This window comes from Anser anser (assembly GCF_964211835.1).
Source record: "Anser anser genome assembly, chromosome: 2".
In the NCBI taxonomy this organism is placed as follows: Eukaryota; Metazoa; Chordata; class Aves; order Anseriformes; family Anatidae; genus Anser; species Anser anser.
Window position 1 is genome coordinate 157,193,881 of NC_139721.1, and position 27,955 is coordinate 157,221,835.

The 27,955-nt window shown below is 38.3% G+C and overlaps 1 protein-coding gene across 2 annotated transcripts; it reads left to right on the forward strand.

Annotated features, from left to right (window-relative positions):
• On the forward strand, positions 1–27,955 carry WDR48 (WD repeat domain 48). 2 transcript variants are annotated; one of them, XM_083825436.1, is made up of 19 exons: positions 1–133; positions 6,987–7,127; positions 8,469–8,547; positions 8,819–8,901; positions 9,013–9,142; positions 12,541–12,629; positions 14,543–14,644; positions 14,994–15,218; positions 16,771–16,845; positions 17,192–17,294; positions 17,771–17,868; positions 19,301–19,408; positions 19,722–19,818; positions 20,648–20,743; positions 22,593–22,701; positions 23,043–23,130; positions 23,724–23,800; positions 24,837–25,029; positions 25,963–27,955. In XM_083825436.1, exons 1-19 carry the CDS (start codon positions 86–88, stop codon positions 26,056–26,058), a joined length of 2,037 nt encoding a protein of 678 aa, XP_083681562.1. In that variant the 5' UTR covers positions 1–85; the 3' UTR covers positions 26,059–27,955. The 2 variants fall into 2 exon arrangements, with proteins under 2 accessions (XP_083681562.1, XP_083681563.1); XM_083825437.1 differs by having other exon boundaries at positions 25–133; positions 22,596–22,701.

Genomic DNA, 27,955 nt, shown 5'->3' on the forward strand with positions numbered 1-27,955 from the left:
CGGGCTTGGGGAGAGGGAGGAAGAAAAGGGGCTTCCGGTCCGGCTCGCCCTCCTCGGAAATGACGTCAGAGTGTCAACATGCAAGATGGCGGCGCATCACCGGCAGAACACGGCGGGGCGGCGGAAAGTGCAGGTGGGGCCCCGCGGCGGGACGGGGCGGCCGGGCTGGGCCCGGCACGGCTCGGCTCGGCTGGGCTCGGCCCGGCTGCCGCAGGAGGGCTCCGGGCAGGGGCTGCGGGGTGGGGGCGGCCCGCAGGACAGCGGCTGCGCGGCTCCCCGGGGCTGTGGAGACGGCTGCGCTCGGTGGGGAGAGGGAAAGAGGCAAGGGGCAGGGGCTGGGGGCTCTGCCCTGCAAACGTCGGCTCCTTGTGCCTGCTGAAATGCCGAGGGGAAGGGGGAGGCTCGGTGCTGGGGAGGGGCGGGTGGCTGCTTCGGAGGGGGGAGGCAGGTGCGGGAGGTGCTCAGCTGCCCCCTGTCAGCTCCCCCGTAAGCATTCTTTAACAGTAAAAGTCATGAAAATGTGTTTGTTGTGGTCCTTAACTTTAGTTTCCTTGTTGTCTGGGATGCTACCAGCGCTTTAGATAGTTTTACGCTTCTCAATATGGGAAGGGTTTAAGGTTTTATCGATGTGTAAAGCTGCCTCCCTCTAACAGCAAGTGCAAGTTTCAGCTCTTTCTATCCATTGTAATCAAAAGAAATATTGATTAAACCTGAAATAGTATCCGTCCAAACAGAGGTCAGTTCAGTGGTCGAAGGTGTCATTTGTAACACTTTTTCTCTTTGAGACAAAACACCTTTTCTAGCTTTTAGTGGTTTTCGTGGTTAAGAAAAGCAGATGATAGGTAAAGAATAAAAAATTCCCTTGGTATTCCAAAAAAAAAAAAAGCCCGCTGACATTGTTTAAAATACAAAGAATCCAAAATTTAATGTCCCTTTTATTGATCTCATTGCCTGTGCCATATACAGGTTCTTGCAGGTGAACTTCCTAAGGCGAGGGGTTTATGATAACTAGTTATTTCTTTGATGTAGCCCTATTTCTTTATGAAATATTATTTCCCTGAGAGCAGCATATATCAAAGAGTACGTTGTTTCTGTGTTTACTGCTACACTCCTCTTCCAAACAGTGTTTAGCTCAAAAATGTGTATTTACGGGTGTTTCTGTGCTGATTTATGATGTCCTCTTTTCTGCTGTCATTGTGTTACTTGGTGCTTTTTACTTCACGTACTGCTCTGCTGATCTGGGCTTCAGACAGTGCATATTAAGTCTAAATCAAAAGAGAATAACTTTACATATGCACATAATGTAACTAAAGCCTTGAGTAGAAGCTAGGTATTTTATTGCACTCATATTATTTCACTTACTCGGTTAGATAGAGAATTTTGGCCGCGTAATAGATTTCTAAGTGGCTCGTGTATCCATCAGATGCTGAAGGAAAGTTAAAACCATTAACAGTTTATTTTGTTTCCCAATGGCTGAGTGTTCAGGGCGCTGCTACATCAAGCGAGACAGGGGGAGAGCGATTTCTTCCAAATCAATGAGGCTAGGGGAAGACGCTTTTTAGAAAAACACCTCTCGGGCGTGGAGGAACCTGATTCCTTACGTGACATGAGAACTGGTTAAAGTTTATGGAAATCTGAACTATTATCTTTGATGCACCTGTTCTACTGGTCAGCAGAACCATCCAAAACGTCAGTTTAGGATGCTTCTGCATGTAATTTTATGTTTAGAAGGGTTTAATCAGACTAGGTGTTTCAGGCCTCAAAATAAATTCCATGCATAAATAAAAGTAAGAAGTATAATTATTTAAATGTCAGTCGGGCGTTGGAAATGGCCTGTGGAAGGCTGTTTGTGCTGCTTAAGCTTGGTTATGCATGTATGAGGGTTGCAGCGGTAAGGTCGCCTTAGTTCAGGAGGGAATGAGGGTGCAGGGGTGTGGGAGCAGCAGCCACCACTGTATGAGAAGCAGTTGGCTGTGTGCTGTAGCTTTCAGGTGTGTTGCTGTGAATTAATTCAAGATGAAGCCACTTTTCAGCAGGTAGCTTAAAGCAGCTGCCCGTGAGGGGCTGCTTTGTAACTGCTCTCCCAAACCTGCTGCCTGGCCAGGATGAATTTGCCCATGTGTTCAAAACCCCTTGACGCAACAGGGGAATTTGGATGTGACTTGGATCAGTATCTTGGTTATGAAACTATTATGGCTCAATTTTAAATATTTTTATTAGTAAGTCCTGTACAGAGAAGACTTTCTGCACTGATTTTGTCATATCCGTGCACTAATATTACATGGCAGCCAGTGGAAAGTAGTGAAAGGAAAAAAAAATATATTTCTAAATATTTCAGATACTGATCTTTCTTTGGTAGAATTTACTAAAATGCACAGATTTTGTATACTACGATTTATTAGATTATATATGTGTATGTATAATATCTAATTCTTAAGCAAATGAATAGCCAGTAGGTTGATTCATTGTAGAAGGATAAGATGAACTTTTTAATACATTACTTCTAATCTAGGGCTTGGAACCTCTGGTGAAAATTCAAATATCAATATGTTCTTAGTTTTAAAAACTTATTTTGAGGAATATCATCTGCTCTACCAAGATGCTAAAGAAATGGATATTTTTCTTGGTGTGTGACTGCTTTATCTCTCACTTTCTAATGCAATTGATGGTAGTTGTGGAATCCTTCCAGGGATTTAGAAAAATACCATTTTTTTAATTGTCCACATTAGCATCTGTCTCTGAAATTTTCCCTGTACTTAAACGCAGGGAATACATGCTATCAGACCTTGCCTGTTAGCTTCTTATTCCACCGTGATGGAGTACTGGTATGTTTAAAAGCACATTTTACCCACCCATAAAGAAAATCTGTTATGAAACACGTAATTTAACTAGTGTAGCAAGATTTCAGATTAGTTGATATACTCACGCATGAAGGAGATTAATCACAGGTCCTCTAAGAACCTCACTTGGCCTTGTGTCCTGAAATGTATCTGTTGACACTGGTTTTTATCTCCGGACCTCGTAGTCATTGAAATGCTTAGTCCTGATCCATTTAAGATACTGGATCCCATAAATAGTTTATAACGAGGGTCCATCACCTTGTAATGTTTTCTTTCAGTGTCTACCACAGTGAAAACTTGTTATTCGTTATGGCAGTGTATAAATGCTATGGCAGTATAAATGTAAGAAGCCTTGGTCAGTATTACAGTATTTCATATCCCATCTTGCCCCTTCTGGAATATCATGGCAGTAACTCAACTAAATCTGTATCGCAATCATCATCTTTGTGGTTTGAAGCCGCCTTTGTGAACCAGGCAGTAATGTGCTCTCAGTCGGCTCTGTTTGAAGTCTCTGCCAGGTGGTGGTGGCCACAACTTCCTGGTGACCTTCACAGCCCTCTGCAGATACAATACAGGACCTCATCTGGGGCAGAAAAGTTGTGTATCCTGTGGGTTGGGCTGAATTTTACCACAGCAGAAACCTGTTGCATTTATATTTGTGCATGGGCACGTATGCTTGAACGTTTACTTTATATTTATTTTATAGTTACTGTATTTACTAATAGTTGTTCTATTTCTATACTCAGTGGCAGTCCAATTTAAAAAAGCAGACCCTTCTTTTCAAAAATAAGGTTATAAGGAGAACCGTGTGGATTACCAGCAATCTTCCTCTGTTCATTGTAGTGAACTCTAGGTTTTAGTGAACTTGCCTGTTGTCCACCAGTCTTAAACAACTGTCGGGTCTTTTAAATCACGTTGTCATTTTTATTGATCCACTTTATTTTCCCTGTTTTGAGAAGCATTTCAGCACCCTTTCGACAGATTTTATGGAAGCCTTATTTTGTCCCTTTCTATTATATATTTTGTTATTATGTAATTAACTATTTGAATACAAGCCTGGATGCTTCAGGCGTGCAAATGTCTTGTGAGGTTATTTTTTGTTGAGCAGTGTGTATACTGTGTGTGTTGTTGGCACGTGGAAGTGATTAAAAAGACTAAAGAAATTCTGTTGAGTATTTCATTACTGCTGGTAGTTGAAAACTGTTGTCAGTCTTCCTGTCATGTCTAAAACAGCAGAAAAACAACACCCAGTTAACCCAACAGCCAGTTTCAAGGTCATCTGGATGGCAGTTTAATAGTTATGCAAACTCCATTACCGATGGAAGTGAAAATTATTTTACTACATCAAATTTGTATGAGCATTCTTCACTGTTAGTGAAGATTAAGAAAGTAATGTTATTATGAGCAAAAAGCTCCTTAAAAAGTTTGGGTGATGTGGTGGTTTTACTCTGCTGGGCAGCTGAACTCCACCACAGCTGCTCTCATTTCCTCTCCTCGAAGGAAAAGGGGGAGAAAATACAATGGAAAGAGCTCAAGGGTTGGGATAAGGACAGGGAGAACACCCACCAGTTACCATCACGGGCAAAACAGACTCAAAGTAGGGAGATTAATGTAATGTATTGCCTATTGCTAACAGACTAGAGCAGTGAGAAGCTAAAGGCAAACTAAAACCACCCTCCTCCTCATACACGCTCGTCTCCTTCTTCCCCATGAGCAGCACAGGGACTGGGGGCTGTGGTCAGTCCCTGATGCTCCTTCTCCGCCGCTCCCTCACGGTCCCTCTCTGCGCCTGCTCCACGCGGGGTCCCTCCCACGGGATGCCGTCCTTCCCGAACTGAGCCTGCAGCTACCAAACCCTTGCTGTGTAAACCCAATACAGGTGACCGATCTAGTTTGACGGTCTTCTTTATGAACGGAATAAAGAGAGAACCCTCGATTCATACCTGAAAATATAACAAATCTGGAAGATGATTGACACAAGAGGAACAAACCCAAGAACTGGGGATTTGTCAAAAAATGTCCTGCTAGCTGTTTGGAGGAGCAACAGCTGAAGGACCTCTGCTGCTCCGGACTCCGTCAGTGCATTTCAGAAGGATTTCACCCTAGTAGTGAACATCAAATTTGATCTACTGATCTTTAGGTTCTGAGGTCTTTCTAGCTAACGTTAGTTTGTGTTTATCTGCTCGTGCTCAGTGTTTTTAACTGAATGTTTTCATTGCCTTTATTCAAATAGTTTGAAAGTAGTGTGAATTTGATGGCCATCCCTTTGGTTTACGTTTTGTGTGGTGCTAGACCTTGACTTTGTTCCTAACATTCTTTTATTCAAGCAGACTGTGTGGGTCTTTTAACAGCATAGCTGTCATATTATTAAGGCCAGGGGAGGAGTAGCACAAACATCTTGCTCTATACATCACTAAAAAACACTCCAAGTATTTGAAGTGTTTCACCAGAAGTCTATTAGGTGTGCTTGACTGTCCTCTCAGTAATGTCTCTAAAGTTGTGTAGGTGGAGACTTGAGCATGGATGGCAAGAATATTATGGATGAATCTGGAATGGGTGGGAGAATCGAAGAGTGTTCGAAGTTAGGACAGTCTGAAATTGAGAGGAAGAGCTGTGACTCTGCAAGGACTGTAAGCGGCTAACAAAGACTGAGCCAGAAGTGCTTTTAAGAGCATCAGAACGCAACAGATTAAGTGTAGTAAATGGACTTGTGGAATAGTGATGGAGAGTATTGCAGCACAAGGATTCACAAGGCCCTAATTTTGATTCTCCAGTTGATCAACAGAGCTGTTGGCAGCTGTTTCTAGCACAGAGAGAATAGGACTGGATGCATGGTTGTCAGAAACAGCAGGTTTCTTCCTGTGCTGCGTGGGGATGAGAGAACTCAGTTGAGGACGCATTCACCTAATGGACCTGTCAGTCCTTGTGGTATAGAGTCTGAGATGGTGTACAATGTTTCTTCAGTGATGTGAACCACTGAAAATTTTGTTCAATTTCTTGGTTTTATTTTGCATAATTGAGAACGATCTGGAAAACGTTTTCTTTGTGCTGCTATAATGTGGTTTTTGGACTTCTAGATCCAATAATTACTTTCAGATCTCTGGTTGAAGACTACTCCCTCAAAGTGTTTTCAAAACACTGATAGCTATATATCCAAATGATTCCTGCTGCTGGCAGGTTGGACTCTGACGAGTTTATAACTTTACCCCGATGTGACTGTTTTATATAATCTGGGAAGAAGCATAGATGTCGGTTTTCCCTCCTTTTCTCCAACTGTGAGGGCTTTCCTCCTAGCACTGTGCAAATCCTGTGTAAGTGATGAGAAGAGAGGCAGCACAGTGTGAATGGGAGAGCTCTAAAGAGTCTACAATGCCTTCTAACTGCATTTACTGCACAGTAATAGTGGAGAGTGCAGTAGCCCTTGCAGTTTGTCTCCTCAAATCACCATTTGGTGTTTCTAAACAAAACAAAGAAATTACCTATGCACTCAATGCTGTGAAATTCAGAAAGAATGAAACTGAAAGAATAATTCCTCTGGTTGAAAGAACAGTAAATATTTATGCTGCTTATTAGATTAGAAAGGAGGTAGTTAAAAAAAGAACAACAAAAAAACAAAAACAAAAACCAGATGTCAAAATATTGTCCTTCTTAAAGTATCTTAATACTACTAATAGTGATATCTGGGATAGCTAGGATTTGTACCTGCAGTTTTTCAGTGCTGTGCAATCCTCAGTGCTTGTATCCTCTCCCCTGTGAGTCTGGAAAACACCGTCATCCCTGCTTTGGAAGCTATGAAACCTGCTTAGAATATGAGACATGAACTCATTGTGTTTTCTGGGATCACCCAGCATATCTGTGCAGAGCAGGGAAATGAACTAAGAATTCTCTGAGTTAAAATACTTAAATAATCCTTTGGGCTCCATATCTGTGACTGCTAATATCTTTATGATTCTTCCCCATTTTCAGGTGTGTGTGGGGGGAATGACCAAGAGTGATGGTAACTTGAACTGACAGACTCATTAAATGCTTTTAAAGCTCTTCGTATTTTCTATCTGAGAACCTTACAAAAATGAAATTAGATGGTAGCATTTTGTGGCCAAGTCAATATCTTAATACCATAATCAGATTTGTGTAAATGTATTTTAGGTCTCCTATGTGATTAGAGATGAGGTGGAGAAATATAACCGTAATGGGGTAAATGCACTTCAGCTGGATCCAGCATTAAATAGACTCTTCACAGCAGGCCGAGACTCTATTATAAGGATATGGAGTGTCAACCAGCACAAGGTAAGCCAAGAGAATTTATCAGTGTTAAATCTCCCCTTTTTTTTGAGTTATCATGCTAGTAAGCTGCCTACAGGTATACACCTGTTATTGTTTATTAACAATATTTAACAATATTTTTAATTAACTGCCAGTCATTTTGACATTACTCATATTGTAACAAAATATGTGGGATTTTACAAACCAATGCGTGGGCCAAACAACTAGTTAGAGCTGAGATAAATACAGAATGTTGTCATTTCCAGTGATAAAGATGACAGAAGAACAATCCCTAGGACTACGCATATCATGTTAATTTTGAATGAACTTTTCAATGGATTGTTTGCTATATTCTCTTATTTTGAGGTGACCTTCAGTCATCACCTCCCCTTTATTGTTATCTTTACTTCGAAGAAGAAGAGGAACCATTGATCAGATTCTGTTGGTTCCACTTTCTTTCACCATTGCATTTGATCTTCTAACTAAAGAAAACTTACTAAAATGTTGCACTAAACATATGCTGAACACTCCTGGCTCTCTCAGCCTTTCCTCAGAAATGAGGCTACTCATCTTTGTAGCCTTTTGATGGACTCTCTTGAGTACGTCCATGTCTCTCTTGCACTGGGGAGCCCCGAACTGGACACAGTGCTCTCGGGATGGCCTCACCAGAGCTGAGTAGAGGGGAAGGATTACTTCCCTCCATCTGCTGGTGATACTTTGGCTATTACAGCCAAGGACACCATTAGCCTTCTTTGCAGAAGGTCACACGCTTCAACGTTCATGTTCAAAGAGGTGTCCACAAGGACTCACAGTCTTTTTCTGCCAAGCTGCTCTCCAGTTGGTTGGTCCCCTCCTATGGGTCCAACTGAACAAAAGGTGAGTGTTACGAACCTGAATGGATTACTGGAAATTAGGGCTTCCATGTGAAAGACGCAGAAGATAAAGCTTCCTAAAGTTCGTGACTTGGAGAGATCTTGAGAGATCTTGTATTGTGTTTTGGTTGTTCTGTTTCTCTTTGCAACAGAACAAGTCTGATCCCGTAAATGCAGAAATAACTAGCTTGGCAGGCCCTGCTGTTTTGATTATAAGTTTTCCTGTACATACAGGATACAAAACCAGACACTTTAAGGTGAAATTATATATGAGGTAGGACTGAGAGTTTAAAATGTGTAGGAATTCCACTGAAAACCACTTTGATATCTTACATTGAAAAACAAAACAAAACCTGGAACAGTAACTTCAAGCAAATTCAGTTAGGGAACTTTCAATCCATTTGAAGGTTGAAAATGTCACAGCAGGATCTGATAGTTGTGTTAGCTTTTCCATTCATGAAGAGATCTTATGAACTTTTTTTTATATTTCTAGCAAGACCCTTATATAGCATCTATGGAACATCACACAGATTGGGTAAATGATATTGTACTGTGCTGCAATGGTAAAACATGTAAGTATTAAAATATTTAAAAACTAAATACTCAGAAATTATATATAAAACTTTATCCACTGCTTCTGTGGTTTTACATCTTGTCTTAGCATGTAAAATTTCTGTGATGTATTGTAAATTTACTAAAAATAATATAAGCATGTGTTTAAATTAATCCCATATACACATTTCAATTTTCATTAAATCATTTGAAAAGAAAATTAAAGAATAGTGCAGACATTTTCTAACGTAATAAGCCTTTGAAGTTTACTCTTTATTCTTTCCAATACAGTGATATCTGCTTCTTCAGATACTACTGTTAAAGTGTGGAATGCACATAAGGGATTTTGCATGTCAACACTAAGGACGCATAAGGTGAAAAACATTATCTGCAACTACTCTATTTTACTGACAGTCTTTTAAATATTATGATATAGACTTCAAATGGATAATATTGTTGACTCACGTTGTTATACTTTGTTGTAGGATTATGTGAAAGCCTTAGCATATGCAAAAGATAAAGAACTGGTAGCATCGGCTGGGCTGGACAGACAGATATTCCTCTGGGATGTAAATACTCTAACAGCACTGACTGCCTCAAATAACACTGTCACAAGTAGGTACCTAGGGAGGGGAGGCAAATGCAATGTACTTTGAGTAGCATAATTGTGTGGTCATTTTAAGACTATATATACCAGTTTCTGTGTGTATGTTAAAAAAAAAAGTGCAGGAATCTTTGATTTTTTTTTTTTAGTGTGTACTCAGCCCATTTGTTGCATTCTGTAATAGCTGAAAATCTACAGCAACCACCAGTCATGGTATTCGGAATAGAAGACAGGTCTCTTTGAACGTTTTCTCGAAATGTAATGAGCTGCTGTTCATTGAAACTTAATAGAGCTTTAACTTGACAAGCATTTTGCTCCTTGACTAAAACAAATTATAATATACACAAAAAATACTGAGAAATATCTTGAGGGAAAATTTCTGTAATGTATTCTGTGTATTTGTTTAGATGCTGCAACAAATACAGCGCAGCACCTAAAGCAGAACTTGATAAATTTATCAAATGCATCTGTCAGAAGAATAAAGTTACTATATATATTTAGATATAAATTCCTGCAGTTGTGGGTGGTGTTGAAGTAACACTAAGCACTGGTTACATGCAGGGATAGTGGAGTAGTGAGATCTAATCGCTAGTTAAATATTAGAAGGCAAGGGGAAAATGTTGGTAGATTTTTCCATCAGGGTTAATCTTTAATTTCATCTTCTTCTTTTAAGAATGCTCTGATCCTTCTTCTCTATCCCAGTAAAGACATTGCAGTAAAATGAGATTTTTTTCCCCAGAGAGCAGTTTCAACACCACTTTTTTGGAATAGTCAGCATAGAGCTGGTTAAGTTTCTCTTCTGGGAAGCATAGCACCTGTCTTGAAGTTCAGTTATAGTAAGTTGCTTGAATGAGTAACACAAGTCTGGGTCGTCAGCATCCTGCTTTGCATTGGCTCTTGCAGAATTTCTGTTTTGTGGTAAGGGATCTAGTTTGACAATTATGTGCTTTGCTGCCTGTAGGTTGTTTGGAAAAATGCTGTTCCAAGTGAGTGATCTCTTTCATTTTATGTTTGTTGTTCAAACATGTATCAAACATTAGCTGAGTTTCAGCTGCATGCGTTGGCAAAGCCCTTATCTTGCCACACTGCTACACTTAAATTCCCTAAATAAGACCACTTGCCTACTCATTCATGGGTTAGGAATAACTCAAAGGAAAAAACAGAAGTCTGCAAAGCTAAAATTTGGAATTGGCACAACAGGCAAATTAAGAAATTTCAGGAAAAGTATGTGATTATGTAAATAAGAAGCAGGCATCTCATTGCTTTGGTGTGGTTTTCTTTTGAATTATGGTTTTATCTGTTTCTGAAAGGAATGTTATATTTCAGGGTCTGTTAGCTTTAAAAATGAAAGGTGCATCTGGTGGGCAGAACTGTCAGTTTTACATTTTTTTCTGTCTACAGGACTCTTAATTCAGGTATAGCCTTACGCTGACACATCTGTGCAGTCTTCAGGAGAGAGAGGACTTCTAGTGAGGTATTTTGGACTGCCAAGTAGTAGTAGGATGACACATGACTGCACATAACCAAACAGATATACGTATTATTCCCCAGATGTCTGCTGTCACTAAGAGTAGAAGTGTTTTATCACCAAACGTTGCTGATAACGTTAAAACGTTCTATCTTCTGGTTGAACAGGGAGTTTATGAAGAAAGAATTTATTTGCCTGTTAGTAAGAAAACTTGGTTGTGGGGGAAAAAATGGGTTTCTTAAACACTGCTACAGTGATACAGAACCCCAGTGATCCAGGTGAATCATAATTGGGAGACAGGGAGTGCTGTTTTGAGCACAAGATGAAAACGAAGTAGAGGCATTACTTCTGAGATGGCAGAAATAAATTAGCATTTCTGGAGGTAGAGCAGTAGTGCTTCATTAGGGAGAGGGAAGAGAAGGAGGCGGGAGGTGGTTTTTCTCTAAGTACAGCTCTGCCAACTAAGAGTGCTTCTGTTGGGAAGAACACTGTGTATGTCCTAGATAAGCTGGTTTTCCTCAGTCCTTTCAAACACAAGTGATTTCCACAAAGTCTAAGTGAAGATTGTATTTGTGGTTTAATTTCCTGATTCCTTAATTTTCTGATTATAGGGAAGCAATGTACACAAGCCAACATTAAAAGGAAACTTCATTTTATAGAGTGTGTCTCAAATCAGGATAACCATAATTTAAATTAGAGGGAGAGATTTTGCTTTTGAGAGGTAGTTCTTTCCAGAACAGGGAGGAATCAGGCATTGCTTTTTGTCCCACATGGATTTTGTTTTTGAGCACTTCGGATTCTTTCTTCTGTTCCTGATGCTCTCCTGCCTGTTATAACTCTCTAGAGGCAGATTTAAAGCCTCTTATAGATTGTATGGTTGTTGGACAGTGTGCTAACCTTCAAAGGTTTTTAGTGCTGCTTTTTACGTTCAACTATTCTCTGGGAACACTTGAAGACTATTACCTATTTTGACCACATGTAATAGATTTCATTTGAAAGTTCACGTTTAGATAGCTATAGGTAACGATAAAGAGAACCCTGAAGTAAAGCTGCACAATTCTTTCCCTGACAAAATGTTTATGATACAGGTCGCAAATAGCGTGTTAAAAACTTACTTCCATGACGTGCATAAATTACTATATAAAATGTCACGTTTTTGCTGATGGTATAGTTTGGTGCAGTTGTAGGGTTTTTGGCATACCAGTGATAGGGTTTTGAGTCTTTTGAAGCTTGCTGAAATGCCTCATGCTGCTCTCTGAATAGATTTTCATCTGCTTTGACCGTGCTTGTCTCAGTTGAGGGTTGATACTTTAATCTGTCCAAAGCTAGGCTATGCTAGATGGTACAGAATTTGTGAGCTCTGATGATTACTGCAGTCCTTTACAGGTAGTTGTGATGCTAAAGAGTTTCCATAGGGTTTTCCCATACAAAACGGTAGCGTCCGTGCCCAAGTAACATGATTCAGCGCTACAGTGAAAGTTTACTAATGCATCTCCACTGAACTCAGAGAACAGTCTTTAATTTATAATGTAGAATTTTACTGTTGCTTGGCTTGGAAAAATTTCTGTACATTAATCCAAACACTAAGTTATTATGAGATCACTTAGACATACTATTCTCTAATGAAGTAGTTGGAAACAGCAATAGCACCCTGCACTGAATTGTTGTGCCAAAAAGACACCAGAATTGTAGTTACCATAAATCGGAGGGGTTACTGTGTTTTTATATTACGCTAGATCGATAATCACGGTGGTGCTTATGTAGGATTATGCTGTGTACAGTCTTTTTTTTTTTTTGAAGGATCCCCATATATGGGGTAGGGTGGCAGTATTTTCATAGGTCAAATTGCATTCGGGTCTGAAAAAGATAGCATTTTTGACTGAATGTGTTTTTAAATGACAGCAATAAAATTGAAAATGTTAACTTTTTATTTTGAAATAGCTTCTTCCCTGAGTGGGAACAAAGACTCGATCTACAGCCTTGCAATGAATCAGATGGGAACAGTTATTGTATCAGGGTCCACTGAAAAGGTAAGCAAAAATTTGTTAAGGCATGTTCTGCATCAGTTCATGTTTTAATGTAAAGAAAAGAGACAACTTTATTCATTTTGAGTTTCACGTCTGTGGCAGCTTTTGTGTTTTAAATAGAGAAGATAGACACTTTTTGTTGTTTTCTAAGCAAAAGTTGAAGTGTAGGATACAAATACCTGCCTCAGTATAAAAATGTGTAAGTTATCTGCATAGCTTTAATACATCATCTGACTCTAGACCTCTCTATATCAAGGATCATTAAATTTCACCATAAGAGCTCTGATTTTGGGGGCATATTAGATGATTATACTCAGATGATTATGCAAACTGAAGCATGTGCCACATGTAAGAAGGAGATTGTACAGCAACTTGCAGTGGTGGGAAATGAAATGGGATAATTTCAGAGAGTTGTGGTGAATGGAGTCAAATCTGGTTGGAGGCCGGTCACTAGTGGTGTCCCCCAGGGCTCGGTACTGGGGCCGGTCCTCTTTAATATCTTTATCGATGATCTGGATGAGGGCGTCCAGTGCACCCTAAGTAAGTTTGCAGATGACACCAAGCTAAGTGCGTGTGTCGATCTGCTCGAGGGCAGGAAGGCTCTGCAGGAGGATCTGGATAGGCTGGAGCGGTGGGCTGAGGTCAACTGTATGAAGTTCAACAAGGCCAAGTGCCGGGTCCTGCACCTGGGGCGCAACAACCCCAAGCAGAGCTACAGGCTGGGAGATGAGTGGCTGGAAAGCTGCCTGGCCGAGAGGGACCTGGGAGTATTGGTTGATAGTCGGCTGAATATGAGCCAGCAGTGTGCCCAGGTGGCCAAGAAGGCCAACAGCATCCTGGCCTGCATAAGAAGCAGTGTGGCCAGCAGGTCTAGGGAAGTGATTGTGCCCCTGTACTCGGCTCTGGTGAGGCCGCACCTCGAGTACTGTGTTCAGTTTTGGGCCCCTCGCTACAGGAAGGACATGGACGTGCTCGAGCGAGTCCAGAGAAGGGCGACCAAGCTGGTGAGGGGTCTGGAGTACAAGTCTTACGAGGAGCGGCTGAGGGAGCTGGGCTTGTTCAGCCTGGAGAAGAGGAGGCTCAGGGGCGACCTTATCGCTCTCTACAGTTACCTTAAAGGAGGCTGTAAAGAGGTGGGGGTTGGTCTGTTCTCCTACGTGCCTGGTGACAGGACGAGGGGGAATGGGCGAAAGTTGCGACAGGGGAGTTTTAGGTTGGATGTTAGGAAGTACTTCTTTCCCGAAAGGGTTATTAAGCATTGGAACGGGCTGCCCAGGGAGGTGGTGGAGTCACCATCCCTGGAGGTCTTTAAAAGACGTTTAGATGTAGAGCTTAGCGATATGGTTTAGTGGAGTACTTAGTGTTAGGTCGGAGGTTGGACTCGATGATCTTGAGGTCTCTTCCAACCTAGAAATCTGTGATACTGTGATACTGTGATAATGAAGTAAAGTGTTTGCAAGAGAGAGACCATACTTTTTGTTTTATTGAAAGGTAAAATACCCTGAAGTTCTCCCTAATAATTTTTTTCCTAATCTGATCTTGAGAGAATTTTTCTTCCAAGTCAATATGAAAATGAAAATACCAGCCAAACATCTTAGAGGATTCTCAGAATCTTTTTCTTCTTTCCCCCACATCACACTATCTTGCTTCCAGTCATTTCCATTCCTTAATGTCTCAAGAAGATGACAGAAAAAGCCAGAACAAATGCAATTACAAACAAGGGAAGAAAATCACATCTGATTATTAGAGGTGCATAAGATCTAGTCATGTATATCCTGTTCTAATGAAATATGCTTTTGGTGATGGATGTGTACATGTTGAGAATAAGGGTCAGTTTGTTCAGAAAGACATTATTTTCTGTAGAGGAAATGCATTGGTGAAAAGAATGTTAATGCAGTTATCCTGTGTCTATGCAGGTTCTAAGGGTGTGGGATCCAAGAACTTGTGCTAAACTAATGAAACTCAAAGGGCACACGGACAATGTGAAAGCTTTGTTGTTGAACAGAGATGGCACCCAGGTATGTGCTTTTATTTGAGGCAAAGGCATTTAACAGAACACAGAAATGTCATTAGCTTTTTCAGTACGGTAACTATTTTATTTCGTAGGCTACAGGAGATAGCCTAACAAGAATTTTAAAGAGATTGAGTGATTAAGGGTTGTCAGTGGATGGATGAGGTCCATCTAGGTACGGGGTGGTGGTTGATATAAAATGTCTGGAAACTGTGACTAGATTTGTTAACTGCCAGTCTTCATTTAGCATGATCTTACTGGAGAAAAAAAAAGTAAGAATTGTGAAAGCTCTTTATGGAAGAGAAAAAAAAATACTGAAATACTTGCTTGATTTAAGTACAATGATTGTTGCTCAGTGTCTTTCAGGCAGTTCCGATGGGACTATCCGTCTGTGGTCCCTTGGGCAGCAGAGATGTATAGCCACATATCGAGTCCATGATGAAGGTGTTTGGGCTCTGCAGGTCAATGAAGCCTTCACTCATGTTTATTCAGGAGGAAGAGACAGGAAGATTTATTGTACAGATTTACGAAATCCTGATATTCGTGTGCTTATCTGTGAAGAAAAGGCACCAGTTCTTAAGGTAACTGATTTTGCTTCACAGAATCACAGACTGGTTGAGCTTAGAAGGCACCTCTGGGAGATCATCTTGTCCAACCCCCCCCCGCTCAAGCAGGACCACGTAGAGCCGGTTGCCTGGGACCAATTCCAGACAGCTTTTGAAATCTCCAAGGAGGGGAGACTCCACAACCTCCCTGGGCAACCTGTTCCAGTGCTTGGTCACCCTCACAGTAAAATAATAAATAAATAAATCCTGATGTTCAGAGGAAATCTCTCGTTTTTCAGTTTCTGCCCATTGCTGCTTGTCATGGCACTGGGCACCCCTGAGGAGAGCCTGGCTCTGTTCTCTTTGTGCTCTCTCTTGAGGTATTTATACACATTGAGATCGTCCCTGAGTGTTCTCTTTTCGAGGCTGACCAGTCCACCCTCCAGAACGTGTAACTATTTCTAATTGTTGGCTAGAATTGGAAATCTTGGAATTTTGGATTATAAGAAAAACCTGTAGATTTTTAAATGTTCTAGTATTCTTTCTGTTACAAAGCAAACAAGTTCTTCTAAAGAGAATATTTTGATGGAAGTTTTGGTTTAAAAAGAAAAGTTAAATCGTCAAATGTTTGTGTTAGGAAATAGAATATTAGGCCTGGTATAAATCTTTAGCTGTGTCTTCTGATGCATGTGTTAGATTTTCTTTTTTGCAACAGTTTGAAGTCTCACGGATGAACTTTAAACTATATTTCAAATATTTAATACACATTTGAGGAACAACTTGAAATTTTCTGTGCTAGAAAGGCTTTAAATCACTAGCTTGGACAATGAGTTTAGTAAAACATGCAATTATATTGCATGTTGTGTAATGAAACAGTGGCTTCAGGTATATATTGTTAACAGAATCTGTATTGCACATTCTTACCTGAGTAACAAGTGTTTAGCATATCACATCTCCAATATATTGACTTTGTCTCCTAAATTACATATGAAACTTAATTGTCTGAAGAAATGCCTAGCTGCTACCTAAAATACATAAATTCAGATATTCCTGAAATTGAATATACTTCAAACATGAGAAGTTGTTTTTACTAGGGTTTAGTACAGTTTTAAGAAACAAAGACAGCATTGTCAAGGATTTAGATAAAAATGGATGTTTCTTAGAAGTACTTTATATGGACAGGATTGTATTAGAATATTGTGCATAATCGTGGGAACCAGTAGGAAGATGGATCAAGGGATTTTTTGAATACTTAAACAGAATTTTATCTTAACTGGAGAAAACTGCGTGCTCAAGTCAGTCTTTTGAGAAGACTGCTTTTGAAGAGAGTGCAGATTGGAAACATTTTATTGTCTGTAACTCTAGATGACATGACATTGGAACGTGTATGTGTAAAAAGTGTGTGATTGAAGTAGAAACCAGCATATAAGCTGTGTGTGTGTAGATATATATATATATATACACATATTGCTTATATTCTAAGCCAACAGAATATATTCACAAGGAAAGCCAGTATATAAGCTGTATGTGTACACAGAGTAAAATTAAGTTAAGCATGGCTGAAAGCATCTATGGTTTCATTATTTAGATGGAACTTGATAGATCAGCTGATCCTCCTCCAGCACTTTGGGTTGCAACAACTAAATCTTCTGTGAATAAATGGGTAAGTGATATATTTTACACTATTAATTCAGTAAAGTAGTTGTGGAATTTGCAGTCTTGGTTTGGGATCTGTTGGTCTGTTGCTTGCAATTGAATTGTGACTTGCTATGATCTGTAAGTTTTCTTTAAAAATAATAAAATGTTAATACTCAAGTTGACCAAAAGACGTCAAGCTTTGAATTACTTTCTTTGCTATCTATTTATGCTGCTTTCCTGAATAAAGTATCTTATCCTGCAATAGATAATTAACATCTAAATAGCAGCATGAACTGGCAGTTGTTAGTCACAGATAAGAGCAAAGTTTTTAGACTATTATGAATGCGTCATGATTTTCTTTCTTTCTTTAGACTTTGAAGGGAATTCACAATTTTAGGGCATCTGGAGACTATGATAATGATTGTACCAATCCTATACCACCACTATGCACACAGCCTGATCAAGTTATAAAAGGTAAACAGCAGTTTTCTAGAATGCTTATAAAATCTGGTATTGTTAGCAGAAATGATAGATCTTTAAGACTGGCACAATTTTTTGGTACATGATTTCTGAAAAGACCTCGACTCTGTGTAAGGACTGCTCTGCAATGACTCTCTCTGCAGTGTTCTGCAACTGCTCTTCAACAACTAAAAACTTCAGTGGGTTATCACCACTGTTTTCGTCAAAAATCCAAAACACAGCATCATATGAGCCTGTATGAAGAAAATTAACTTTACCTCAGTCAAAACCACAAGAAATAGAAAGACAATATGATTAACATTTATGTAAACTTAGTTATGATTAAAATAGAGTTTACACATTGGTGATGCTTATATAAAATAGTGAAACCAAAGAACAGTCACATATGCTGTGTTATACAGTTTAATTTAATGTAAAATTATATAAAGAAACAACTACAGTAGTGACCTTAATTCTTGTTTGTTTGATAGGGGGTGCTAGTATTATTCAATGCCACATTCTTAATGACAAGAGGCACATATTAACCAAAGACACAAATAATAACGTGGCGTACTGGGATGTATTGAAGGTAAGTGCATAATTCTGGGTTAAACATTTGCTGTCGGATGAATAAATACTTTGTGTTTTTTGAAAAAAAATTAATTTTTTTTAGTGTGGGAGATTGCTGTGGTAGAAAAAATAATTTTCGTATGGTTGCCTTTTTTTTCTTTTTCTTTTTTTAATGGGAGGCAGCATTTGTGAGCTTTCCTGCATCTTAGGAGCATCTTTGTATCATGTAAGGTTGGGTAGTAACATCTTCATTCACTTCAAAGTCAGACCCTTGAATTCTGTCCTGAAAATAGTCACCTAATTCAGTAATGTATGTTTTGATTGGATTTTCTTTTGAAGAGGGCTCAAAGAGGGCCTTGGACATGTCTGCCCAATGCTGTATGTAGTAGTATAAGAACGCTTACCCTGCAAAAAGGAAACCTGTGCTTCAGGTCCTAAGTCTGCTATGAATCCACAGATCCCAAGAGACTGTGCTGATTAGTAGTCAGTGGATTATTCTGGGAGTTTGAATTTACCACTTCCACTGTTGGCTAGATAGCAGGCAGGAGTGCAGGACTGGACAGAAAACTAGCAGGAGGAAGCATGACTCTTCCCTAATGCCGCTCACTTCTGTGGGATGAGAGAGACGTGATGTCTGTCCCTAGTTTATCTCCTTATATCCAACGATTGGTCAGAGGAGAGGAAAAACAGTGCAAAGAGGACTGGAGCCTCAGATCAGTGAGATGGTCAGCAGTTTCTTCTCTTGCAAAATCCTGTGTGCTCCAAACAAGATTCAGTAATAAAGCATACTCAGCTATCTTACTGAGTTCTTGCTGACTGAAATGAAAAAGAAGGGAATGAGGTTAGTGAATGTAGATTTGTGCTAAAAATGTTCTAGAAGACTTGTAGAAAAGTGAATAGCTTTTCTTAATTTTCATTTACAGTTGTTATATGTTTGAGAACAGTATTAGTAGCAAAGTTAGATTCTAATGTTAATCATTCAATTATTTTCTGCTTTTGTTGGTAGGGTTTTCAGAAGCATCTCTTAGACATATCTGCATACACACTCACTGTAGAGATGGGGTATTCAGCAAATGAAGGTGGTGTCTTCTGTTCAGGATTCACTGCATTCTAAATCTGCGACTATCTATCCAGGAAACTGGAAGAAAAGTGGGAGTTTGTTACTTCTCACTACATCCTCCAGTCTTCCTGTAACTTTTTCTTTTTTTATCCTTCTCTACTGGCTTGATGCCATTAACTCAGAAAAAAATCATCACATTCCACATGAACTATTTTTCAATTTTTGGAGAAAAATTTGAAACTTTAACTTGTGTATTTCTACACTACGTTATTATGGAGAAATCATAATTGTTGTAATCATGTTGAGTGTATGTGAAAGTTAAGTAAAAGTTTTTAAGGGTTTATGTAACTCAACACAGAACTTAAACTTACGTGTTTGTTTTGTTGTACAGGCATGTAAAGTTGAAGACCTTGGGAAAGTAGATTTTGAAGAAGAAATTAAGAAGAGATTTAAAATGGTGTATGTGCCAAACTGGTTCTCAGTAGACTTGAAAACAGGGGTGAGCTACAACTCCTAAGTCTATTGCTCTGCTGTCGTAATTAATATAATTTTGTATGCTTTTATTTTGCTGTTTGAAGAACAGTTTATCTGATGGGTTTGATTTACTTTGAAGCAAATCAGCAAATCTTACCTCAGTCCTTAACAGTCCTCTATAACCTTTTTTTGTTGTTATTATCAGTTTAAATGCTCCAATATGAGTTATAAATTGATTTTTAGCTTTGTATTCTCAGCTGTTCCTTCAGTAAACTTGTAGACTTGTTTTATACAAAACAGTTACTGTGTTCTTCTTGCTGATGGTCTTCTTCCAACAGATGCTGACAATTACTTTGGATGAAAGTGACTGCTTTGCGGCCTGGGTTTCAGCAAAGGATGCTGGATTTAGCAGTCCAGATGGTTCTGATCCAAAATGTACGTTTTTACTAGTATTAGTGCTTTATAGAAACAAAAAAAGCAGAATGAATTCCAGTATTTGTTACAAAATATTCCAGTGTCAGATAAGTTGTTGGTTGGTTTTTAGGTATGTTTTCCTTAGACTAAATTCTGCAGAGAATTCTCCAATAAAAATGTTATTTTTTTCTGAAATATTTCAATTGTTCAGTTTTTTTCTATTTAACTTGGTTTTAGGCCTCCAGAAAGCAAAGGGTAAAAGTAATATTTCTCAACTTAGAGCTATTACTGAAACTAGAGAATGCTATAGCATGTGAGTGATCCAGCAGTAGCATTTCAGAAACTTGAGTCTTTTTGAAAAACCAGCTTTTTCTGAAAGACTGTAGCATCCAGTTTTGAGTTTGTGGTATCTGTTCATATAAATAGTTTTTTTGGGGGAACAGAACTACTCAAACTTTTGGGAAAGTTCTTGTCTGTGGATCAAATAGGGTCAGCCTCTTTTCACAGGTAACTAGTGGTAGGACTAGAGGGAATGGCCTCAAGCTGCACCAGGGGAGGTTGAGGTTGGAAATGAGGAGACATTTCTTCTCAGAAAGAGCAGTCAGGCACTGGGACAGGTTGCCCGGGGAGGTGGTGGCGTCACCGTCCCTGGGGGTGTTCAAGGAGAGGTTGGACGTGGTGCTTAGGGACATGGTTTAGTGGTGACATTGATGGGAGGGGTATGGTTGGACCAGATGAGCTTGGAGGTCTCTTCCAACCTTAATGATTCTGTGATTCTATGAAATGTAAAAAAACACTGGTGTCATAACATCTTACATAACTGAAGTTTTTCCTAACTGTGTCTTGACAGTAAACCTTGGAGGGCTTCTGCTACAAGCGCTTCTGGAGTATTGGCCTAGAACACACATCAACCCAATGGATGAAGAAGAAAATGAAATAAATCATGGTTAGTATTTTTTATGTTTTCCTTTTTCAGTATTTATTCATATATTTTTGTCTGTTTCTTTAACAGATACAGCTTGATTTGCTATCTTACAGTTGTCTGTATATGAATTGTAGCTTTTAATGCTGCTTATTGCTTTTAAAGTTGTTTTTCACCAAAACATGCTGAGTAGTTTATTCTTGTCTAAGTGTCAGCAAAAATATTAAGAATTCTAATCTTAAGAAAAAAAAAAAGTAAGGTTCTGAAGTTACAGAAACATGATGCCTTGATGAAAAACAATTAGTGGCAAAAGCAAGGCTCAACTTGGAAAAGGAAAAGAAGCAATCTAGATAATGAGAGCAAAGAGCAGTGATTCATTTATTCAACATTAGTCAGTACTCTCTTGACATAACTCCAATTTGCTTTCAGGCATTATGAGCAATATAAAATAAAAGAAATAGTTTTTGGAAAAAAATGCATTCAGTGAATATTACAGTGATGGGGTAAGTCTATAAAAAAAAGTGTTCTTTTAGGTAATAATGCGAAGTCTAATCAGGCAAGTAAAATGCAAGATAGTGGCTGAGTTTAGCAGAATGAGAGGGACTGTAGAAGTCCTACATTTCGTGAATTATTTTGAAATATGTTCAACCCAGGTCAGAGTTGACTAAAAGTCTTTTCTTTGAATGGCAATTAAGAAATTACTTTCTGCAGATAATGCAATTAAGAAAACTGTAAGTTCAGCAATATCTTGCCATTTTGTGACAAAGATTATGCCAAGAGTTACCTACTTTTTTCTTTCAAAAGTGATCTCTGAGCAGGGTGACAGCACTTGGCAGACTTTTCTGGAAAATGTTGCTGATTCTGATACTTTTGCATGTTGGCAGTTCACAGCTTGAGAGTCAGACAGAAGTGTAATTCTCAGGCTTTTGTATTATTGGGACACTTACACTACTTATTTCTGCGAATAGCTGTGAATTAGTGGAATGTTCAGAACATTCACTACAGAATCGGAGTCTTCATTTTCTTTTTCAAAAGTAAAAAAAGGAGATGAGAACTTCATGTATTATTGTTACCTGTTGTTAACAGAACTGTTGGGAAGAAATCTTTCAAACTATAGAATTTTTCTCTTGCTTCTAGTTTGAGTATTATATTCATCTGTCCTAATATGTAATAAATTTCTTTTTTGAGTTCTTTGCTTGATGATTTTTTTGATATTTCTTTCACTACATTTTGCTTGTAAGAATGCTAAGTATTTGTTCCTCTCATGAGCCTGAGCCATTTAATTTTTTTTATGTTGCTTGAATTCAACATAATGTTCAAATGCAGTAATTACATGCTGAAATGCAATCGAGTTGATTTTTCTCAAGTGGAAGGAATAAATCTAAATACTTCTATCTTGTGTTTCAAGACGCCTGAATGACAAAAAACTGTGCTCTTCAAAAATAATGCTGTTTTTGGGGGGTGGGTTTTTTTTTGGAATCTTGCATGGATGTAGAATCAGGTTCTTCATTTTTTGAAGACCATACTGCTAAAACTATCTAAAAAATGAATTTAGAATACAATAACTTCAAGAAAGTATGTGTTTGAGCTTTACTAGTACCCTATTTTGACATTTGGCAAATCCAGGTAGAAGGGCAAAGCTAACATCTTTGCGTTCTGTACTGTCAGTGTAGGGGAAAATCTCATCACTTTCTAGAGTTTGTTTAGATATACTTGCTGCGTGTTGGAAATGGGCATTTTCTTGCTTTTATGAAGCTTGTGATTTTGTTTCATTTACTAAATTCATTAACTGTAGGTGGAGAAGACACCTTCTGGTCTGTGCATACCCAGTTTTAATGCCTAATGCAGTCTTACTGTTGACTTTTTTTTCCAGCAGTGAATGGTGAGCAGGAGAACAGAGTCCAGAAAGGAAATGGATATTTTCAAGTGCCACCACATACACCAGTTATTTTTGGTGAGGCTGGAGGACGCACTTTGTTCAGGTATAGAGACTCAAAAGTGTAAATTAAGTGGCCAAACATTTCCTTTGTGCAAGCAGAAATGTTGTCAAAATATAATACTTGTATCCATGCTGTACTGTACATTCAAGACATGCTCTTGGCAGAGAAAATAAGCAGCTGTTAATGATAGTTCTTGCATTGTTCTAACTCACGTTATGTTGGTGGACATCAACAAGGTGTGGGGTAGGTTTTACAATGTTAAAAGTTGTATGGTAGTTGTAAGTTACATGGTGTTATGGCTTTGAGACTTTTTTAATGCACATTGCAATTACTCTTTTCCTAAAGCTTAACTCTTTCATTCATAAAGCTTTTCTGTGTCTTAGGTTATTATGTCGGGATTCAGGTGGTGAAACTGAATCTATGCTTCTTAATGAAACCGTGCCACAATGGGTAATTGACATCACTGTGGATGTAAGTATCCCATGTATAGATTTTGATTTTTTTTCATGTTGTTGTTGATTTTGTTTGTTTGCTTTAAGGTCAACTACAAAATTTTTATCTGAACTCAATCTGAAGTGATATTTTTTTTGCTGTGTTCTTCACATACTGCATTTTAAAATAAGTGGTCTCAAGGACTATATTCAAGAACCTTTGATACGTGTTATTTTTTGATATGTCCAGTTAAGATTTTTGTTCATGTCCTTTTAACAGAAATCTTAGAAAAGAAACTCACAGCACTGTGCATAGTAGGTATCCTTTCCAAGTGTGGAGCTCAGGAAGAGAAAGTAGTTTTCACATTGCTGCAGTCTTATCATACTATCTAATTGCCTTTGAAATGAACAATAATTCATATTCAAAAGCTAGATATAGTACGTACATCATCTAAACTGGAGCATCTCGGGAGCATGAGTAATTTGCAAGTTGTCTGTGGTGGTTATGTTTATTAAGACTCTCTTGGGTTTTGATAATTAGGATCTGAATGTACTTTACATACCAACTGGTAGAAATAGGAGCCGATAATAGTTCATCCTAAATTTAACACTTTTCAAATTGCTTCCTTCTAGAAAAATATGCCCAAATTCAATAAGATTCCCTTCTACCTCCAACCTCATTCATCTTCAGGGGCAAAAACTCTAAAAAAGTAAGTAATAATGCATATTTGACTCTCAAAAGTGGAAAAAAAAATGGAAGCTCAAAAAAAGTTTAAATAGAATCTTACTGTGGTTGAACTTGTAGAAAAATGTTTCCAGTCATTTAATCACCAATGCACTGAAGCATTCAGTTGTATCAGAATATTTGAAAGAAAATAAGGGTTATTTCGGTTTCAACTGACAGTTGCTTAAGTTGATGCTAAGAAGTCTCCAAAAACCAAACACTGTAATTTAACTTGGTGTCTTTTTGTGGTGTTTGTGGTATTTCATCAGAAAGCAGAGGAACTTGCTGGTTGTTACAATGTCCAGAACCACAGTTTTATATTCAGTTATGTTTCCTCTTTGTAAGAGTGATGAATAATAGATTTTTAAAAGGAGAAGATACAAAACCTGACAGGGAATGTGAGATAGTCTGTCCATCACATTAGCTGCAACTGGGGACTGTGTAGGTTAGAAATCAGTGCAGATCCTCAAACATGTTCAGTGTTGTGGACAGTATGCCTACTGTTTATTTGCAACAATTCTGGGTATTGTTCATAAATGTCCAGGTCCTCTTTAAGTCTTGATGAATTCTATACATCAGAGACAATTTGTGAAAGAGCAGTTCCATAGACTTTGTGTGCTTTGTGGAAAAACTGCCGCTTGTTGCTTTAAAATTCCCTTTTGCTGCGTAGTAAGGAGAACAGCATAGTCTATTTTACCTCTTTTCTTGTTCCATATCCTTTTTATCTTCTTGTTAATCCCTTCTCTATTGAAAGAATGAAGGTTGCGTACAATGCTCTTCATCTAAAGTTTGGTTTTAATTTAGTCTTTTGAATATCTTACGGCTTTTCTGAGTCCCTCTGGGTGAATCTTTGGAATCTTCAGCTTCATGGTATTCTGGATGATCCTGATAAACTCTTCATATTGTAGGAGTAACATTAAATTATCTTGTGTACTTGCATAGTTTGCTACAGGTAGGGTATTGTGCAAATAAGAAGTAGTTTACTCAAAATTATTCTACCAACTTTTGCTTAATTTACATAGAGACCGACTGTCGGCAAGTGATATGCTTCAGGTGAGAAAAGTGATGGAACACGTCTATGAGAAAATCATAAACTTGGATAATGAGTCTCAGACAACTAGCTCTTCCAATAATGAAAAAGCAGGAGAACAAGAAAAAGAGGAGGACATTGCTGTGCTAGCAGAGGAGAAAATTGAACTTCTGTGCCAGGACCAGGTAAGTTACCCAAGCATTTTAGCCTGTGAATAAAACCAACCTTTATAAGATCACTTACTCATATTCAACAACTGTACTTAACACTATTTCATAGGGTTCTTAAGTAGCTCTTAGTCCGATAGCACAGTTCTCTGTGGTGTGTATATATACGTATGTTATATTTATTTGAATAATACTGCAAACTTTATACTGAACAGATGAGTCCTCCTATTTGGACTTCACTCTTCTATAAATAAATAAATAAAGTGTTGATTTTTGAACCTTTATACCACTTTTTTAATTTTTCTAATTATACATTTCTAGCAGTGTTTAAAACTTGTCCAAAATCATGGATTGCTTAGTAAGTATAGTAACTGGGAAAAAAAAAAAAGCCACAAAGCTGCAGTTGCAGAAAGTGAGACCAAACTTTGCTGTTTCTGGGATGGGTTTACTTTTTCAGTGGTGTAGGAGGGCTGAATAGTGACTCTGGACTCTGTAACTCTACCAGAGGCTACACCACCTATTTCTAATGCAGTTGTTTGTGGAATACACTCACTGAGTGCGAGGCGTGGTGAGCATTGACATGTATAAGCAGACTCGAATAAAAAGCAATATATAAAGGTAATGATTGGCAGCTTTCTCAATATGAGCTCTGAAAATCATCCAGTTCAAAATTCTAATCAAGGAATTGTTCCTGTCAGCTGCTTGCATGAAGGTTAAATATTGAGGAGGTGGTCGTTAATGAAATTATGTTGGTAAAACCTTTCTGTAATGCAAGAGATTTACTCAGTAGTTGAAAAATCTGAGCCTTTGCATGGTTGATCTTTGATGCCATTCACCCATAGGAGTGTTTTGCCCAGCCAGAGTGTTTTATCCTTGAATTTCTGACAGCATAGCAGATTGTGGATTAAAACGCACAATTTGTGGAATAAAAGATGAATTCTTTCTATTCAGGTTTTGGATCCGAATATGGACCTTCGAACTGTAAAGCACTTCATTTGGAAGAGTGGCGGTGACCTGACGCTTCATTATCGCCAGAAATCAACGTGAGGGGAGTGGTGGACACAAATGGTTGCTCATTTACTTGACCATACTGTGCTGGTTCCAAGAGTAGTACTATAGAAGCCCACTGAACCCCTAAGGTAGATGAGACTTCTAATGACTCAGTATGGACGGAAAGTATACATTTAATTGAAGTGACTAATAGATCTGTAATATAGAGGAAAAAAGTCTATATGATTTAAACTAAAGTCTGTCCTAGTCTCAGCCAATAAGATGGGAAGTCCCTGAGTGGTTCGTATTGTGTGAGGTGTACAGAGAATGGATGATAATCCAGTGCAGACTTTTGCTTCCTCCTTTTTGCTTTTTCTTTTTTTGTTTTTTTTTTTTTTTAGAACATTATATTCTCATTGGCTCATGTTTGATATGAAACCATTTTGGCCATATTAGTAGCTGTGTTCGCAATATAACTCAGAACTGCACACCAGGTATTTTAATACATTCCGTTCATAAAGTACCTACAGTGATCTCTCACAGGTTACTAAAACATTTCTATCATTTAAAGACATTTGGAAAAGAAAAGGAACAGAAAATAGGTATTGCATACTTGAAAGAATCGGGCCATTTAATTGCAATTGAAGGGGTAACATTAGACTTGTGTTAATACTGTGATTCAAGTGTTGCTTTAGAGAGCTATTGACATGCAGAATAAGAACACTAGATAAATGTTGTAGCAGGGTCAGTCCAATGATGCTGTGCATCATAATAGTGAACATGCTTTGCAGCAACCTAAAGAGATTTTTTTTTAAATATATATATATAACTAGTTCCTGCAATGTGTGTTTTAAGGACACAGTGGTCTAATTTTTGGTAACTTTGCTCCAAAACTATGTGACATTTTGTTAAAACTTCAGACCATTCTGAAAATAACTTCATGTGTTTGATGTCAAACTTCAGAAAATTCACAGCAGATTTCATACTCATGATATAAAAATACTTACTCTTTTTTTCAAAAGTTTTATATGCAGTTCTTCTTTTGTTGTAGATGTATGCAAATCTCTTTTTTTTTCACTGCTATTTCTGAAAATCTGTGGCTGTCATAGACTCATAGTAGTCTTTTATAGAGTTTAACTTATTGGGGGGTGGGGGAAGGCATTTCAGCTTTTGGTGGGAAAATGTGGGACTGTCCCAGAAAACCATTTGTAGCCAGAAGAAATTACAAATTGTCATAAAGAAATTATATAAAAATGACTTTCTGAAGCAGAAGCACAAGTGCCTTCCAAGGGCAGTATAATATTTGAGTTTCTTCAGGAGACATATGCTCTTGCCCTTCCTGTGTCTTGCTATCAAGATTTAGGTTGAGGCCTAAAGAAAGTCCCAATAGATTATATTACTGGGATTATATTGGTTAAACAAAAAATTAAATATTTTTCATTGTATTTTATTTGAAAAATAATCAAATCATTACCTTCTGCACTCTTAACCTTAGCTAAACAAGCTCATTGCTTAAACAAAAGATGTGGTTCAGAACTAAGCTAGCCTCTTATCCATCTTTTGAAGGAGTCAGTTTCAGTTTTTAAGGCCTAGTTCTGTGTATGCTCAGTCAAATGCAGTTGTGCTATCTGCACATTTTTAGTGGTGTTTGTAAATTAAATGGTTAAACAGAACTGTAACTTTTATTGATGAATTGTCCTGACTTGTATTTATTAATAGCAAAGGTCTGTGCTTCCTTTCAAGACTTTTTTTCTTGTTGTCTTGCTGTCCTGTTGTATACATTGTAATTGCTCCCAATAATTCTGTTTAAAATCAGCCGAGGTTGTAACTTTTTTTCCCCCCCTAACCATCCCAAAACTGCAGTTTCAGTAAAGATTGACAGAGGAGTCTGCAATGCCAGAAGGATAAATGATGTTTCACAGTTGTACAGAATAAAAGGCTTTAGTTAAAATAG